This window comes from Macaca mulatta, chromosome 18, assembly GCF_049350105.2.
Source record: "Macaca mulatta isolate MMU2019108-1 chromosome 18, T2T-MMU8v2.0, whole genome shotgun sequence".
NCBI classification, from domain to species: domain Eukaryota; kingdom Metazoa; phylum Chordata; class Mammalia; order Primates; family Cercopithecidae; genus Macaca; species Macaca mulatta.
In genome coordinates, this window is record NC_133423.1 from 22,615,102 (window position 1) to 22,633,687 (window position 18,586).

Here is an 18,586-nt window from a genome sequence, read left to right on the forward strand (position 1 = left end):
TTATCAGATGCACATCAATGACAAGTTAATAAATCCCAGCCCAGGCATTGCTATTGAGAAGGCTTTTGGTACAGCCCGGCTACACCCAGGCGGAATCTTTCTCCCACCCTTTCCCCCTGCGCAGGGAAAGGGAGGGAGGTGAAGTACATAAGCATCCACGATCCCTGTAATACACTCCTTCCAGCACTCATCCGGCCCTCTTTCTTTGATCATAGAGCCTTCCTTGGTGTTGCCTGAAAGCTGTGATTTCCAGAGAGCTACTGAATGAGCGGGTCAGCCACAGACAAAGTGGGGAGGGGAGGGCTAAGGAGGAGAACACTCTGCTTCCTCCAAAAGCAGCACCCAAAGAGAAAATAAGCCAGTGTCGCCGAATGCAGGGAACTGGTTCTCACTTTCACTGTGGGAGGGAGTCTAATTGCTTCAATCTTTTTCTGAAGATATTATAATTTGGCAATAGGCATCCCAATTTAAAAACTACATATCCCTTCTCACAGATATCTATCTATCTATCTATCTATCTATCTATCTATCTATCTATCTATCTATCTATCTATATGAGTATTCCATGGTTATACATAATTATATGTTTACATAGAAAATACTGAAATAGCCTAAACGTCTACCAACAGGGCATGGATAAAAATAAACGGCACGTCTACAAAATAAAATTCGCATAGTTATTAGAATGCTATAGACTGATACTTAGTGACATGAAAAGGTATGTGTGATATATTAACTTGAAAATGGTTTTCTGTTCCTGTGTAGTTTGCTGAGAATGATGGTTTCCAGCTTCACTCATAAGTGGGAGTTGAACGATGAGAACTCATGGATACAGGAAGGGGAACATCACACACCGGGGCCTGTCATGGGGTAGAGGGCTAGGGGAGGGATAGCATTAAGAGTTGTCTCAAAAAAAAGAGAAATACCTAATGTAGATGATGGGTTGATGGGTGCAGCAAACCACTATGGCATGTGTATACCTATGTAACAAACCTGCACATTGTGCACATGTATCCCAGAACTTAAAGTATAATAATAAAAATTTTAGGAGACTGAGGTAGGCAGATCACAAGGTCAGGAGTTCAAGACCAGCCTGGCCAACATGGTGAAAACCCATCTTTACTAAAATACAAAAATTAGTTGGGAGTGGTGGCTCACGCCTGTAATCCCAGCTACTCAGGAGGCTCGGGCAGGAGAATCGCTTGAACCCGGGGGGCAGAGGTTGCAGTGAGCCGAGATCACGCCATTGCACTCCAGCCTGGGCAACAGAGCGAGACTCCGTTTCAAAATAATTAATTAATTAATAATAAAGAAAATGTATGCAGCGTAGAATTTCACTTCTGTAAAAAAATCTGTGTTTGTGCTTACAAAGAATAATTCTGGAAAATGTAAATAAAAGTTTTAATCCTGAGTTTTCTTGAGATACTGGGAATAAGTGACATTTATTTATTTTACATATTTTTATTACACTGGCTTTATTTTTTATTTTATTTTATTTTATTTTATTTTTTGAGACGGAGTCTCGCTCTGTCGCCCAGGCTGGAGTGCAGTGGCCAGATCTCGGCTCACTGCAAGCTCCGCCTCCCGGGTTCATGCCATTCTCCTGCCTCAGCCTCCTGAGTAGCTGGGACTACAGGCGCCCGCCACCGCGCCTGGCTAATTTTTTTGTATTTTTAGTAGAGACGGGGTTTCACCGTGGTCTCGATCTCCTGACCTTGTGATCCACCCACCTCGGCCTCCCAAAGTGCTGGGGTTACAGGCCTGAGCCACCGTGCCCGGCCTATACTGGCTTTATTTTTAAGGTTAATATTTTATAATCAGATAAACTAGTAATTTTTGAAAGAAACGAAAAAATGGGCCCATACTACCATGCTAAATGAGGTCACAGCAGTAAATCATCCTGTGGGCAGCCGTCAAGTCTCACGGTTGATTCTGACCCTGGGTTTCTCTGTGGGAGAGTGAGGGGAGGGCCCAAGGAGGGCCACAGGACGAAGGGTTTATAATTCTGCTCTCTAAGCTACTAAGTTAGGGGGCAAGTCCCCAGATTTTGGTTCCTCCCGGCTCGACCCCTCAGTGGTACAGAAATGCATCCTTCTAGGGTTTGTTGCAGGTGACACTTTCATGAGTTACAGGCGACACTTTCATTAGAAGCAATGACCACTCTTCAAATTCCACTTTTGAGACCGGCTGTCAGGGGCTGATCGTGAGACCGTCTCCTGCAGTGCAGGTATATCGTCCAGCCCGCTACACTGCCTCACTGCCACTGGCCGGTGTCCCCAAGCCCTTGCTGGTTGGGCACGAGGCTCCATGGGAGTTGGAGAAGCGGGGACCACGCCAAGCCTGTCTGATTCTAACGCTCGCCTCCGGGCACACAGATTCCCCGCGGGCCTCCATTCCTGCCTGACCTTCACTCTAACTACAGCCTGTGTTCTCCTTTCCCCCAAATCTGCCCCTTCTTAATGTCAGCTATTGCCACCACAGGAGGGGAGGGACTGTATGTCATCAGCACCGAATGCCAGGTGGCACCGTGACAGTGTCAGCCGTAAGCAGGAGAAGGCGGGGCAGCGTCACACAGGGGCTGCTTTCCGCCCTGCACATCTCCTACAGGTGCTGCGGCAGCACCCTGGCCGCATCATGAGGGTGGACAGCATCCCGGAGGAGGCAGAGAACCAGCAAGGTGACCAAGGAGAAACACCAAACTGCAGAAGGAGCTGGTGTTGGCACCCAGGGGACCCACTGCCTGGCAAGCAGTCTGCAGAGCCTCCTCTGTGGGGTGGATTCTTGTCACCTTCAGCCACGAAACGCACACCCCGCCCTCCCAGGGCTTTCTGGGCCATCACCCTCCTGTGCCTGGGCTCCTGGAGGACCCCACACAAAGAACATAGTGCCCAGCCACAGCAGGTGCTCAGCAAGGGCTCACGGGAAAACACTGCAGTAGAAAAATTCCTCTTTAAGTCTACTGGCCCCAGCATAAACTTGGCTCTCTTCCTCACAGAGATCAGAGGAACCTCTGGGAGACTCCCTGCCTTTGCCAGTTAACAACCCGATTCCCATACATCTCCCTGACTCTCCATAGATGCTTTGTGCTGCCTGGGAAGCTGCTGAGAAACAGCTTGGATCACATCGAATATGCTGAACTCGGCGGAACAAGGCTTGTCTGCTTGTCAGACTCCATTCTTGGAAACTGAGCACTGCTGGGCAAACTCCCATCGATGGGTGCTCACAAATCCTGCAGGGCATGGCCTCAGGGGCAGTCAGTGCCCTGCACCCCCATCACTCCACCAACTAGGCCTTCCTCATCCTCTCCAGCCTCTCCAGCAGACATCAGCGCAACTACCAACAGCAGGGAGGCAGTGAGTCCACACCAGCCTTCCGACTTCCCGTCTCCACAGGTGTCATCCCTCTGTGTCCCTGACTGGCCTGGAGGGGCCGGGGCCTCAGCCCTCCCGGGAGCCACCTCCAGCTCTGGGCTCTTGGTCTGGCTCCTTCTGACTTCAGCCAGGACGTGCTCTGCCCTATCCCTCATATTGACCGTTTCTGCCTTGTCACTCACTGCCTCCCGCCAAGTGTTTCTCCACGTTTTAATTCATTATTGCCCCCTAAAAAGCCTTTTTAGATTCTTTCTGCCAATGGCCCATCTCTCTCCATGAAATCTTAACAGAGAGATCCACAGTACACCTGTGGTATGTGCTGTGGCTTTTGGGAGGGCCACAAACCACTTTAATGTCTGAGATTATCTCCTCTAAGAATCCATTTTTGTCCCCTTGGGGTGATCATTCCTATGGAGACTGGCTCAACCTGATCCAGGCCTGATCCTAAAGAACCTTCCTATATGGCTGCTGCCCATGCTTTCCCTCCAACTACTGCACAGCCTCTCGAAACTTCTGGTACCTCTTCAAAACAACCAAATCAGGCCAGGCATGGTGGCTCATACCTATAAGCCCAGCACTTCGGGAGGCTGAGGTTGGCAGATCACTTGAGGCCAGGAGTTTGAGACCAGCCTGGCCAATATGGAGAAGTCCTGTCTCCACTAAAAATACAAAAAGGCTCACGCCTGTAATCCCAACACTTGGAGAGGCCAAGGCAGGTGGATCACCTGAGGTGAGAAGTTTGAGACCAGTCTGGCCAACATGGTGAAACCCTGTCTACTAAAAATACAAAAATTTGCCGGGCATGATGGCGTGCACCTGTGGTCTCAGCTACTCAGGAGGCTGAGGCATGAGAATTGCTTGAAACCGGGAGGCAGAGGTTGCAGTGAGCCAATATCCTGCCATTGCACTCCAGCCTGGGTGACAGAGCGAGACTGTCTCAAAAAACAAACAAACCCATAACCAAATCAGATGATGTTCTGCTGAACTTGCAATCAAGAATTTTCACTTGTTACAGCCCTAAAAGGGTCCCTCCTCCTGGTGGGGGCGGGTATGTGTGCACAGCAGTGAATGCGGGTATGGTTTATTCTTCCTGCTTGGCACGGGATCATAGTTCAAATGCTGACATTTCCTTAGTGGAAACTTTCATATTATTAGGCCCTAGAAGCCAGCAGTCCCAGATTCTTACCGATCAGAAAGAAAACAAATTGCAAAATAATGGCAACAGCTGCAGCTTCATTACATGAAGGAACAGCTACCAAACTTCATGGTCTGATATTTCTAACTGTGAAATTAAAAAAAAAAAGCTTGAAACACCGTGGAAGGCTGACTGCGTGTCTGTTTCAACCCATAGCAACTGCACTCGCTTTGCCCCACTGCGGAAGCGACTTGACTGTTTGGCATTGGGGAGGAATGGGCTTCCTTCTGGGTCAGAGTCAACAGTTTTGCAGAGGGCCAAAGAAGCGAGAGGCTTGTCCGGGCATCGTGCTAATGCCTAGATTTCCACATCAACAACTATGGGTACCCACCATGCACCAGGCAATGTGCTGGTGGGAAGTACATGACAGTGAGTGAGCACAGGGCAGGGATGCGGCTGCCATCACCGGGAGGAAGCTGCGCAGCAGAGACAGGCGCTAAACACACTGATTCACAGTGAGTCTGGAGGAGGAGCGGGGAGAGCCAGGCCATGCAGGACCTTGTGGGACAAAGTAAGGTTGGGGTCTTTAGCTCAAGGGCAGGGGAAACCCCTGAAGGTTTCTGGCATAGGAAGGACACGCTCATTTTTATATTCCAAAAAGACCACTCTGCCATTATAGGGAGCCAAACTGGACGTAGAGACCAGTCGGGGGTCTAGTGGGGAAGATGGGAGCTTGGACTTGGGTGTGACTTAGAGAAGAGATCGGGAGAATGCATAGAAGTGAGAAAGGTTTCACAGGTGTGTGAACAAGGCTCGCTGATGGACTGGATACGGGAGATGAGATCCATACGCAGCTGCTTAACTCGCTCTAAATTCCTTCCCAGAGTGCAAAATAAATACACGAGTTCCCTGTTAAAAGGATAGCTCTCTTAAAAAGGCAAGGCAGTAATTTAACAAACTGGGCACCTAATTCTTATCTTACTCATCTCGTGGGTCTATTTTGATTAGTGCATTACTCTACTTGATCCTACCCCAAAGTCAGAAGAATTCACAACATTTAAACGAGGAGGTCTGAGAACTGTTTTTAATGAAGATCTAGCCTGAACGATCATCCGAAGTTTCATTAGAGGCCTGCTTAAAAACTCCAACACCCTGTGTTTGATTTCCATTTATGAGGTGGAAACAATTACACTTCAATGTAATTAGGAAGGTTTCCCAGATCATTTGCTTCTGACTGTGGCATTGTGAATAGTTTTCTGAATTGGGTTAATTTGGTCATATGGTTTTCTATGAGTGGATCCACAAAAAGACTTTTTTAATGCATTTAACACACAAGACTGATTTTAAATCTTCCTTAGTTCTTTACTTCCACTCCTTCCTTCATATGTTAAAAATGAAAGGAAGATACTTCCAGGGTGACTAACCATGTCTAATTGTTTGAAAATTGGCAGTTTCAGACCCTTCAATAGGTCCGGCTTTTTAAAAAAGGCCACTATGACTCAACTGATTTTGTTTTCTCACACTTAGGATTTCTATCACTTAGAACCTTATTCACATTTTCAATAAGCCAGATTAGCACTCCTCATTCGTTTGCTCAATAAGCACTTAGTAGGCATCAACTACATGCTTAGCACTGGAGAGACCCAGAAGACCTCAGGAGGCGTACAGCACACAGTACGTCAGTCAATACCTCGAGGACAGTAGGGAAAGAGGTGATGGGGGAGAGACGAGAGTGCATCGGTACAGAGTCGGCACTGTCGAGGCAGCAATGTGGCACTGAGGCATCTCTGGGGACATTGTTGAAGGCACACTGTTTGCTGACAGGTTGACAGAAAGGAGTCAGAGGGTAATGCCAGAGGGGGGCAGGTCTGGATCATGCTAACAAGTTTTCGTTTATGCTGAAGGTCACAAGATGGCCAAGTAGAAGAAGGACATTTTCAGGGCTGTATTTCAGAAATATTCCATAAGGGGCTCACACCTGGAGTGGGGGCACTGGAGAACAGGGTAGAGAGCAGCAAAGCAGGAAAGGGAGTGGCTGACAGGAGGCTGTGAGAACAGCCATCAAGAAGTGATCGGGGGATGGGCCAGGGGAGAGCACAGACAGGGACGTGTCAAGGACGGGGAGTCACAGGGCACAGCAAACCTGGGCACAGGGAGATGGCATGAGGAGAGAGGGAGATTCTGAGGGGATGCCCAAGGGTCAGGTGGGAGGCGACAGTGGTGGCACTGATGAGACCATAACCGATGTGGGGGCTGGGGAGGAAAAAGTGGCTTTAGCACTGGGACCTGTGAGCCTCTCAGGAGAAGCAGATGAGGAGGCCGTTAGACCAGGGAATTCTGGAGGCTGGAAGGCAGATGTGGGCCTGAGATAAGAGGCTGGTGGTGAACGGAGACGGAAGCAACTGGAGCCAAGGGCAGGATGAGGACATCCAGATGGCAAGGGTAAGACAAAAAAACAGCGGGTGCAGGACAGCTGGCAGGATGACACCTGCATCCACAGGGCCAGCAGAGGACCATGCACTTCCAGGGGACTGCAGACCAGCGGGGAGGGGTGAGAGCCCCGAGTGAAAGGCATTGTGCCTTGCAGGCGTCTCTGGGGGGAGTGAGCCATTCATGTCAAAGGCAGCAGAGGAAGGAGGCAGACAGGGCTGGAGACAGCCAGTGTTCTTGGTCCTGGGGAGGCTGCTGGAGACCCAGAGGGGCAGCAGCTGAAAAGACCCCTCCCTGCTCCATCACAAGGTCCCCGTGCAGGAGAACAGTGTCCGTCTGTCTGTAAGGATTCTTAGGCATAAAGCATAACACGGGGGGGCGGAAGGGGAGGCGGGAAAAAAGGAGATTTTTAAAGGACTTGATCATTTACACTAAGCCACAAGGTCTCTTGCCTCTGGTGCCTGAAGTCCTTCTCTGAGCCTCGCCCAGCCACTGAGGGGCACTATGGACTCCCCAAGTTCCACCCATGCCAGGACTCACACTAGAGACTGAAGTTTCCTGGCTCAAACACAGGACATGGGAATAACAAGTGATTGTGATATTCATGTGATTATTTTCTTATCCAACCATTTTTACCCTCAGTCATTAAATCCTTTATATCTAGTGGCATCCACTACTTTTCTCAAAGATTCTCTAGCAATCTTTGACATCTAGCAATAAAGAACACGTCTATTTCATTTTTCAGAGGGCAACCATCACAATTAGTTCTATGGTCTAATTAATTTCATAGCCATGGAGATTTAGTCTGAGAGATGGGAAATACCGCGGGGCTTTTGTGGAAGGACAGGTACCAGGGTCGGAGAATATCCTGAGAACACCTCCCAAGCTGCACCATTATTACTGAGTGGCAGACGAAGCAAAGGCTTCAGATTTGAGACAGATACATCGTATAGATCCTTAGGATGATGAGAATTCCAAGCAGGCAACTTTATCTTTGAAATCCACTTTTAGTGGCCCATCCAAATCCCTGCTGACCAGTCTGAAATTGACTTTGAGGATTAATCCAGCCTGAGTAACAGCGTGGGGGCAAAGCAGATGGAATGGTAGAAAAACCTGAGCATGCCACGCTGAGCCCCACAAGACAAATGTCGCCATGACAACAGAACCATAAAACAGAGAGAAAAACCAATGGCCCTTCCAGCATCATCCACTCCTGGTGATGTATTTACATTGCTAAGTCAACAATCGCACTATTTTTTTAAGTACCTAAATTCTAAAACGGAGGTACAAATGAAACATTCACATTTGCTTTGGATTAGAAGAGGTGCCGGCTCAGGCCCCCAAGGCCTCTTGGAATTTCTGTAACTTTGCTGGAAGAGAGAAATGGTTGTAATTGGAGTGTGGCTTCCTGGCATGACAAGAAGGTGCTGCTGCAATGAGATGAAAATCAACACCTGCAGCTCCTGCTGGTTGTTTCCGATTGTCCAGCAAAGTTGTGTTACAACCTGTCAAGAAGAAAGTGCCCCTTGAAAGCTAAAGAAGAGTTCCCAGGGTTACCCACACGTACCTGTCCAAAGTTTTCTTCATCTATGCAGAACATGAGGTCCAGCTCAGTAGGGTCATTCTCCAGGATCCATTTCAAAGAGTTGTAATATTCACTATCCTACAGAATGACACAGGAGTGAAAATTCAGCATTTTTTCCCCCGAAATACAAACTTGTTTGACTTCTTTAAATAATTACATTCTAATGTAATTCTGTGCAGGATGCTCAAGAAATACGTCACTAATGCAATGTTTCCTGCTCCACCTAAATCAAACCTTCCTCTTTAATTTGAAATATAAACAAACCAACTGCTTTAGTTGTAATGGGCTTGCAGTTAAATCCTGTCCTTGGTGATGCACAGTGGAAGGTATCTACTCTGGATGATGCATGGAGCTGCTGTATTGGTCTACAAAATTTAACATACAGACATCAGTGTACTTTCTTTTTTTCTTTTTTTTGAGATGGAGTTTCGCTCTTGTCACCCAGGCTGGAGTGCAATGGCGTGACCTTGGCTCACTGCAACCTTTGCCTCCTGGGTTCCACTGATTCTCCCGCCTTAGCCTCCTGAGTAGCTAGGATTACGGATGTGTGCCACCACACCTGGTTAATTTTTGTATTTTTAGTAGAGATGGGGGTTTGGCCACGTTGGCCAGGCTGGTCAATATACTTTCTATCATTTTAGAGTGAAAATACCATGGCTGTAATTCCAGCACTTTGGGAGGCCAAGGTGGGAGGATCACTTGAGTCCAGGAGTTAAAGAGACCAGCCTGGGCAACATAGTGAGACCCTGTCTTTATAAAAAATAAATAAAGTTTTTAAAAAGAGTGAAAATATCTGAGGAAAATAGGAAGGATAAAGAATGTTCTAGGCTGGGCTTGGTGGCTCATGCCTATAATCCTGTAATCCTTGGCTTTGGGAGGCTGAGGCAGGAGGAGGGCTTGAGGCTTGGAGTTCAAGACCAGCCTAAGCAACATAGCAAGACGCCATGTCTACAAAAAAATAAAAAATTAGCTAGGGATGGTGGTGTTTGCCTGTGGTCCTAGCTACTTGGGAGGCTGAGACAGGAGGATTGCTTGTGCCAGGAGATGGAGGCTGCAGTGAACTATGGTTGTGCCACTGCACTCCAGCCTGGCAAACAGAATAAGATTCCATCTCCAAAAAAATAAATAAGTAAAATAATGTTCCAACTAAGAAACACCAATAGTTTTAAGTTATCCTCTTTCCTGCACTTTGATCACTCTCCAGGTTAATGTCAGCAAAAAGGGTGGCCGCTCTGGTTTCAGAATCCAGAGGAGCAGTCACAGGCCTAAGCGCCTGTCCCTGTTCCCTCCACGGTCTCTCCTGCTGGGGACACGACAGGCTGTGAAGAGGGTAAAAATAATACATGCACTGTATTTTAGGCACTAACTGTCAGCATGTGGTATAAAATTAGACATTAAGAGAAATTGCTATGCTCTTTATGATGTATGATGTATGCTATGCTCTTCATCACTGTATGATGAAGCAGCAGAAAGCACAAATACAAGGTGAAAATGGAGACTGGAATCACAGGTGTGCACCCAACCCACCATGACTGGCAAACCAGCGGCGGATTCAAGGGCACTGCTGGCCTCTTCCTCTCCTTTCATACGAGGAGGAACAGAAACACTAAGTCAGCACTGGTCAGGGCCGAGGACACAGCTCATCTACCCAACCGTGCCCAAGATATAGCTGGTATCACAGCCAGGTGACGTCATGCAGGGGCTTTTTAACTCAAGTGAGCAAACACAAATGTGCTGCAAATGCCCCAAATGGACAAACACGCTTCCCAGTGGCCCATGTGTGTGCTGGTGTGTGGGCAAACACGCATACACTCTGGAGGTAGATGTGGGGTATAGGTACATTAAAAGAAAAAGAGAAGCGGAAGTATATTATAAGAAGAACATCAATTTTTGTTTTGTAGAAAATCCTGGCCGGGCGTGGTGGCTCATGCCTGTAACCCAGCACTTTGGGAGAATGAGGCAGGAGGATCACGAGGTCAGGAGATCGAGACCATCCTGGCCAACATGGTGAAACCTTGTCTCTACTAAAGTACAAAAAAAAAAAAAAAAAAAATTAGCCGGGCATGGTGGCGTGTGCCTGTAATCCCAGCTACTTGAGGGGCTGAGGCAGGGGAATCGCTTGAACCCGGGAGGCGGAGGTTGCAGTGAGCCAAGATCGCGCCATTGTACTCCAGCCTGGGCGACAGAGCAAGACTTCGTCTCAAAAAAAAAAAAAAAAATCCTTCCAACTCTAAAATGGTCTAGGTAAAATTAATGTTAAATGCAACATGAAAACCCAAATCACTACTTGGAGAACGTCTCGAGTGTTCACTTGTCTGACCTGTGGCGTCACTCATCCATGTCTAGGATGTCTGCCTGATATTCTTCCTATTGTTTTGACCTTTGCCTCTACCATTTTTATGAGGTCAGGAAACAGAGGGAGAGTGGATGAAGCTCTAAACATTCAGTAGCAGCAGTTTTTATGGGAAACACAGGCTACCATAGATCTTCAGCTGTCTCTTGGATTTAGTAAGTTCACACGAGTCCTGTGCCGGGTAAGCAGAGGCAACTGGGATTTGGATGTATCCACCCTAGGTACCATGGTCCCAGGAAATGTGAACAATAATATTTACTTATTACAAGAATTAGACAGATCAATGAACTTTTCAAGCAATTAAATGTCTCCTGTTGTTCACATGGAATGCAACACCCATAGAAGTGGCTGAGACTACAAACATGGCTCTCCAATACCTTCCCATAAGACACAAGTGCCTGGTGATGGCCAGTGTGTGACCTGCATTTACTCACCACAGATTCCATGTCATTCAGGGTTATCTGCTTTCCCAACATCATCTTGTAAAATGGTCTAATGAAGAAACCTAAAATACGGTAAACACTGGGTTTAATTTCAGGTCTTTGATACTGCTACGTTATCAGAGCATGAAAGAAAAGATTAACTGGCTTTCAATGTAAATGAGAAACCAGGATGGAGTAACCAACGGCCTTCTGCAGTATTGCACGAGTGAGGCGGCGAGATCGGGGGAGAGTGGCAAGAGGAGGGCGGCTGCGCTGAGAGAGATGGCGCAGCAGAGTGGGGCCAGAAAGGCCTCTGGAAGGTGACAGATGAGCTTCAAGGTCAAGCAGAGTCCACAGTGCAAATCAGGCATAGGAACTGGGGAAGAAAAGGGTACACTAAGCAGAGCCACAAGCCTGGGGACTCGCCAGCAGTTTGCCAGGGCAGGTAGACAGGCCAGAGGAGGGGCCGGCAGTGCACAGCCCACATGGGGTGCTGGAGAGTTGGGGTGCTCTCTGAGGGCAGTGGTGAGTCAATGAAAGACCAGGTGAAATTCCATCTGTCTTTTGTTATCATTGCTCGGGCAGCGATGGGGAGAAAGCACAGGAAGGGGACAGGTTGGAAATGGGGGAGGCCACGGAGAGGGCCTGTGTAACCTCCCGGGGAGGGACGGCAGAGGCCTCAGGTAGGCAACAGCAGCGAGGTCGACCTCCCCCCATGCAGGCATCCTGCAGGGGCCTCCATTTGACCTGATCTAAAGGCATCACACGCCTCCTCAAAGGGGGCCCTGACCACACCAGACCTGGCACCCCAGGCTCCTGCTTCTGCTCCTTTATCCGCCCACCAGGCACCAACCCTCTGCAGCACAGGCCAACTCTCCCCGGCTCAGCGTGGCCCCATAAAGGCTCCAACAGACTCCAGTGTCTGGGGAAGTAAAAGCATGAAGCCGACCAGGGGGCGCAGTGGACAGATGTGCAGAATGAGCCCTGCCGACAGGGACATTCCCATCTGTGGGAAATTTGAAGACACTGCTGACTAGACCCATCTATGTGCACGTGGACTCTTAAATGTGCAATTCCAGGTTTATATCGTGATCACTCTCATGGGGGTCACTTTAGCCAGCTCCTAGAGACCCTGGTTCTTGCTTCTGCCCATCTCCTTCCACAGAGCCTGGACTCTGGGCCAGTCCTCACTCATCTGAAATGATCCCAGCCTCTGAATGCTCAAATGCTACCCCACCTCCGAGGTGTAGCTCTTCCTGGGAAAGATTCCCCGAGCCGCCGGCCAAGTCACTTTCTCTTCTGAGGACTCAATGTGTTCCCTTCTGCTCGGACACTATCACTGTGATTCTTCTGGTTTTGTTCTCATCTCTTTTCCCCCCACTAAAATATAAGCTGACTAAGGTCAGGATCATATCTTGTGCTTCTCTAATACCCCCTGTTATAGAGAGTATTAAAGACGCTGTAGCAACTAACAGCATCTTCTCACTTGCATATGGTGACTAAACTGACCTTCTGAGAAAGTTAGAGTGAATTTGAGCAGGCTGAAATAATCTGTGGCAAGACTACAAAGCTGGAAATTAAAATATATTCACACTATACATACATGGAAAGAGTATGTGGTTTAGTTTCCTTCTAGAGGAAAAAAAGTGTTTACTGTCACCCTCCCACCAAATAAAGCATTACAACCAGAGCATCAATATCAGCTACCAATTAACAGTAAAAACATATTCATGGGAAAAGTACAGAGGGTATACAAATTATTTATTAGAATAGCTAGGGCTCCATAAATGCAATGAACACAGTTCCCTTGGAAATATCTTTCTTGTAAGTTATTGCAATGTTAATCTCAAATTCTACTCTCCCTCTTCCCATCCTCAACCACTCTACCTCCAAGCTCTTAAAAAATATTTCTGATGCTTTTTCCTTACTGATGATTTCTGTAGTGTTTTCTTAAGGACGCTATTTTGAATTGGCCAAATCTTTTAGAAGTCTCCAAGCCTATAGATAATGCCAGGTAGAGGGTTTGACTTCTAACTTTCAAGGTACCTTGAAATTCTTCCATGATTTACATGCTTTAAATAAGAATGAAATTATTTTGTGTTATTTGTTTCAGGGTTAATGTCTTAGCTGAGTGGTAACATTATTTTGAAATTATTTAGTCCCTTCAAATTAAAAAAATAATTTGGGGACAAATGCAATAATCACACAATATTAGATGGATGAGATCATTTTAACTAACTTTTCAATTAGTTTTTCCATCTGTTATCAAATCTTGCTTTCAGTAAAGTTATTCCAGAAAACATACAAATGTATAAATACATAATGTTCTGTGCTTTACAATGAAGTTAAAAAAAAAAACTTTTGTTTTTAACTGTGTGTAGACATTATGTCTTCAGTGCCCAAAATAAGCTACCAGAGAAAAGCACATCCATTATGGGAGAAACATAAAAATACTTTATGAGTAAACCAGTGAAGCTTTTGCTTAAAAACTCATGATGCAAAAGATAAGACACCTACCAGCAAACCACAAGCGGCACTGACCTATTTTTATTACTTCAAGACTTACCATCTAAGAGCTTTCCATGAAATACGGCCAGACCAGCAACTCTTCCAATAAAAGTGAAGTAGGACAAATGATCTTCATTACAGAGGCCTGAATTAGGGTTGATCTGAAGAGTGTAGTTGTCCCTTTTGAGGAGAAAGAGAAGAAAAGACCAATCACACTTTCAAATGCAAGATTTTGCATATTTCTTTGCCACCTGTCACTCAATTTCTACAGTGTCCTTGCAAGCATTCTGTACCTAGTGGGAAAAGGTGTGGGCTAGAGGACCTGACTTACCACCTGCTCAACCATGACCCACCATGGAAGCTGATGCATGTGTACTCTAAAGTCAATTAAACCATAAGAAACTGCTGATGTTTGACTGTTTCTGATCCACAAAGTGTCTATTTCATATGGTTCAGCCAAGTATCTTGGGGAGATAAGAAACTCCACATAATAAAGGGGCTGTGCAGGCATTCCCACTGATGTGGGTACTTTAGGTCGTGTCTGTGATAAAGGAAGGTTAATTCCTTCCAGAGGCTTTTGGCTTGGCCATAAGATGTCTGCTATGGGCCCAACCCTTGGTCTGTCTTCTGACCACTACTCTGCTCTGAAAAGGCCTCAAGGGGATTAGGAACAGGATATGGCTCTCTCAATGATGCAAACCTGCAAGTGTTTAGATTTGTCCAAATGACCTTGCTTGGTTCACAATTATGTGGATCAGTGGTTTTCAAACTGGGGTCACAGACAGTTTCCTCCAGGGGGGTATCTTTGAAAATGTGGAGGAGAGGTAAAGATCTTGTCTCTCCCCACCCTGCCCTCCACCTTCAGTAGTTGGATAAATTGTCCATAGTGGGCTTTCTCATGGGACTCAGTAATAACAACAACAGACCAATTGGGCAATTCTTGGCTAGAGCAACTGAGAAGAATGCACTGAGGTTGCCTTCCAAATGAGCCCCCAGGAGATTGGTACCACGTGGGAGATGTGGGAGAACCCACGTCCCCTTAGGGCCCAGGGTTAAAGTGATGATAAATACCCTTCAGCAAGGTCAATGACTATTCTACTGAGGGCTTGGGTCCAGCCTAACCCTTGGAGGATTCAGAAGAAGGAATGGCTGGCCTGGAAGTAGCCGATCTTTGGTTGCTCAGAAAGCAATTTAGTCTGCCTCAGTTTCCAAGCCTGGCAATGATGAAATCCTAATGCAAGGGGAAACCTGATTCTTTCCTTACAGGAGCAGGGCATGGTCCTAGGTCCTCAAAGTCCTTACAATTTGCCTTTACCCAGAGACCTCGGAAACAACTCTTGTTCAAAAAACACCTTTTTGTTTTCGAATTCTAACACTGACAAGTCCTCCTTTTGAACACTGCAAATGAAAATCGCCTCCTATTCCTTACCACAATTATCCATGTTTTCAATTTCAACTCCATGAACCCATTAGATAAGAAAAAAAAAATCAATGTTAGATGTTCACAGAGTACACTCTTTCACCAGGTAGAGTCAGAACCTGTTCTAGACTTGCAAGGGGCTGTGGGGTGAGGAGAGAATAAACTCAACAGACTTACTGCATCTTGAACTGGTGAGCTGCTTATTCTTTCATTCTGTTTAAATTCATACAACTGTCTCAGTGGGGGACACACTCTGGGTGTGGCCATATACTTACGTGGCAGAGTACTCAAAGAGGCCGTAGTAGGGGTTGAACATCTCTTTGGACAGTAAGAAGAACCATTCTCTGGCCACACCCCCGTAGTCAAGACCTTTCTCTGATTCAAACTCAATCCACAGTCTAGCTTTTAGGACATCTGGTCTTTTCACGGACATAATTCTCCGATAGGACTCTTCAAATATGTTATTTCTGTGAAGTTTCATTTCAAACCTATTGGGGATATCAGCCTACACAAAAGACAAAAGAAAACACACACAGTAAATACACGTTTTGTTTTCTAATAAAAACAACAACCAAGGGTAGGAAAGTTGGCAGTCCTCAAAGAAACGGGCAGTGACAAATGGTTCCAATTGGGAGCCTCTCCTTCAGGGGTTTTCCCTTGCAGACAGAAAGCCTCGCTGTGTCACGATGGACACACGGCATCCGCTAGCGATGCTCAGGAAAGTCAGAAACTCTGCTGCGAAGGAGAACAGCCTCCTCACCCCCTTTAATAAACAACTGTGGGCACTCCTCCGGCATATGGCAACTGAAAGGCAGTCAACTGTACCTGTTGCTTCTCTCAAGAGACTTTAGCCCAGGTAATCAAAACCTGTAATAATCCCCACCTGGCCAGGCTGGGGCCATGCTCAACTCTGGCAGGGCCGCGAGGTGGTAGATATAATCCACGGTGCCTCAAGTCCATTTTGCAGCCATGGGGAGCGGGACCCTGATTATGCCAAGTGTGGGGAAAGCAGCCCAAAGCATGGTTCGCTGACGTGAAAACAACAAAACACTTGACCAAGGCTGCGGCAGCTGCCTCCTGCAAAGAGGCAATCCAGGCTTGGTCTGGCTGTAAGAATGAAACTGCAGAGATGGTTTCCGGGTAGCAGACACTGCTATGTGAGAGTCAGAGAGCCTGGGTGATGACCACAAAGTCATTATCATTACCAGGGGACGTGACTCACAAAGAAAATTGTGGAATTTTTAGTATTCATCTGAGTTTTGAAGGCAAATAATCATTTCAATAGTAGTTATCCATGAGCTCTTGAATCAGGACTTTGGAACAGAGACCAAAACTCCTAAATGAGATCAGAGATTGTGCCCCATCCAGAGACGTCCTGGGCAGGAGGAACCGGCTGAGGGGAGGAGGCAGGGAGAAATGGCAACAGAGCCCAGGCCACCGGAGGGGGTCTGAGCTGCAGCTGATTCTCTCCCCTCCCTAGAGATGTAACCATAGTGATGGAGAAAACCAAAGAGAAAACTGCTAAGGAGGAATTGGAAAGTAAAACAGAAGATGCAATGTTGAACAATTTGGGGGTGGTGCGTCATTAGAAAATCTAATGTTATAATTTAAAACACTGCCCATAAAAATTTTTAGAGTTTCTAGGTTTGAAACTGCCAGGGATAATTATAAGCAGAAAATTACATTTGCACCTAGTACTGCCAATTACTGTAATTAAATATAACTTTATATTATAAATATTGTAGCTGAAACTAAGCTTTTGCATTTGCAAGGAAGGACCTGAACATTTTTCTAACTGGGATCCAGGTTTATTAAATATGATAACTGTGCATAACTGAATGGGTTTCCCCAGATTTTGCGACTAGGGTTCTGAATTATTTCCTATCCCATAAACATCGTTCCTGTCTTTTTATGTATTACATACGAAATTACCCTTCAGGTGATTTGATACGTAATACTGAGTTAATCTTCACTTACCATTTCTGTTAAAAAGAAAATTCAGATTTCAGAACCAGGAGGATCAAAGTGCAGTGAGAAAAGGAAGGTAATATTTTTAGCATTCATCTAAAAGTAACAACCAAGTTGTTCTCACTGAAGTAACTGTGGTAACTTACAAATGACTAACACAAAGCATTTTTGGAAGGCATGATTACTCACAGGTTTCTTTAATTTCTTCCTGAAGTAGTCATATTTCTGCTTAAACTCTCTGGAGTAAGGAACAGCCTGGAAGATAAATTTATGAATATAGATAATGCAAACAATACACTTGAAATTCTATGTATACTTAGGCAACATTCAAGAGAATTTCATGAATCATAAACCGTAAATTCTCACTTCTCAGATTATCCATGGAAAAATCAGATCATGTCTACACAGCACAGGGGAAAGTCCTAGAACTGATGAGGACTAATCAGCTTTGAGTGTGGCTTTCACCCCTGAAAACAGCTATACTGCATTTGGGAAACCATTTAGGGATATGCTGCACAAACTAAACATGGTTTCCAAGTGACTTTTGTCAGAATGTGAGTCAGGGTGCTTCTGTTTTTCTTTTTTGCTGTGGTTTAGGTGACAGTTATTGGCTAGATACTTTTAACATACAACCCCAGAACGACCTATGTTGGCATTTGGAAAAGTCTAATTATGATTTAACAAATTTTTGTGGGGAAGTACAATGAGCAGAAAGGGAAGTGAACTGACACTCCTATCAAGGAGTATAAAATCAGGCAGATGGCATTCTCAAAAAATCCTCAATTTAGGAGTCAGAAGGTTTGTCCCTTAATATTTAGTGGTCTTGGGCAAGGATTTCTGAAATCTCAAATGCTTTATCTATGAAACAGAGTGATGGTACCACAGTTGAGGGCTCAGGAATTAACTATGCTCATTCAAAAGTTGTGATTTCTCTTCAGGCAAAGGAGTAACATCTTAATGTAGTCATTTAAATAATCTTTATTTCCTATGTTGTAAAGTGGCTTATAGTATCTTAAGAGTCAGAGCCCTGACTTTTGGCTACTGAAAAAGCCTAACGATATTTTTATGAAGCTAAAAGGACTGGTTTTTGTATATACAGAGATATTAACTATGACAGCCTCGAAAACAACTCATTGCTTTTTAGACACTAGTATGAATTTCAGCAGAGAATACTTCTGCTGTTATCATTTTGGCCTAAGTTAACAAAATATACTGATGCTTAGTCTGATATCTCCAGACTCCAAACCTTACACTTTTACCATACTTATCTTGACCAGAAAGAGAAGAAATGAAGAACACGAACTTCCCTTCTTTATAGTTTTAAGACATGTTTATATAAAAAACTAACCCGAAACAACACAAACCACCACTCTTCCAGAAAATGAACATGTCAG

General features: G+C 45.7%; 1 protein-coding gene across 43 annotated transcripts in view; it reads right to left on the reverse strand.

Moving 5' to 3' along the window:
- Window positions 1-18,586, reverse strand: part of NEDD4L (NEDD4 like E3 ubiquitin protein ligase) — a 367,516-nt gene that overhangs the window by 20,523 nt on the left and 328,407 nt on the right. For all 43 annotated transcript variants that reach the window (XM_077974731.1, XM_077974729.1, XM_077974725.1 and 40 more), the window contains 5 exons: window positions 17,382-17,447; window positions 15,500-15,729; window positions 13,863-13,984; window positions 11,309-11,379; window positions 8,504-8,599 (listed from right to left, as the gene is read on the reverse strand). In XM_077974731.1, coding sequence (XP_077830857.1) covers window positions 8,504-8,599; window positions 11,309-11,379; window positions 13,863-13,984; window positions 15,500-15,729; window positions 17,382-17,447 — 585 coding nt within the window. The remainder of the gene's footprint in view (window positions 1-8,503; window positions 8,600-11,308; window positions 11,380-13,862; window positions 13,985-15,499; window positions 15,730-17,381; window positions 17,448-18,586) is intronic.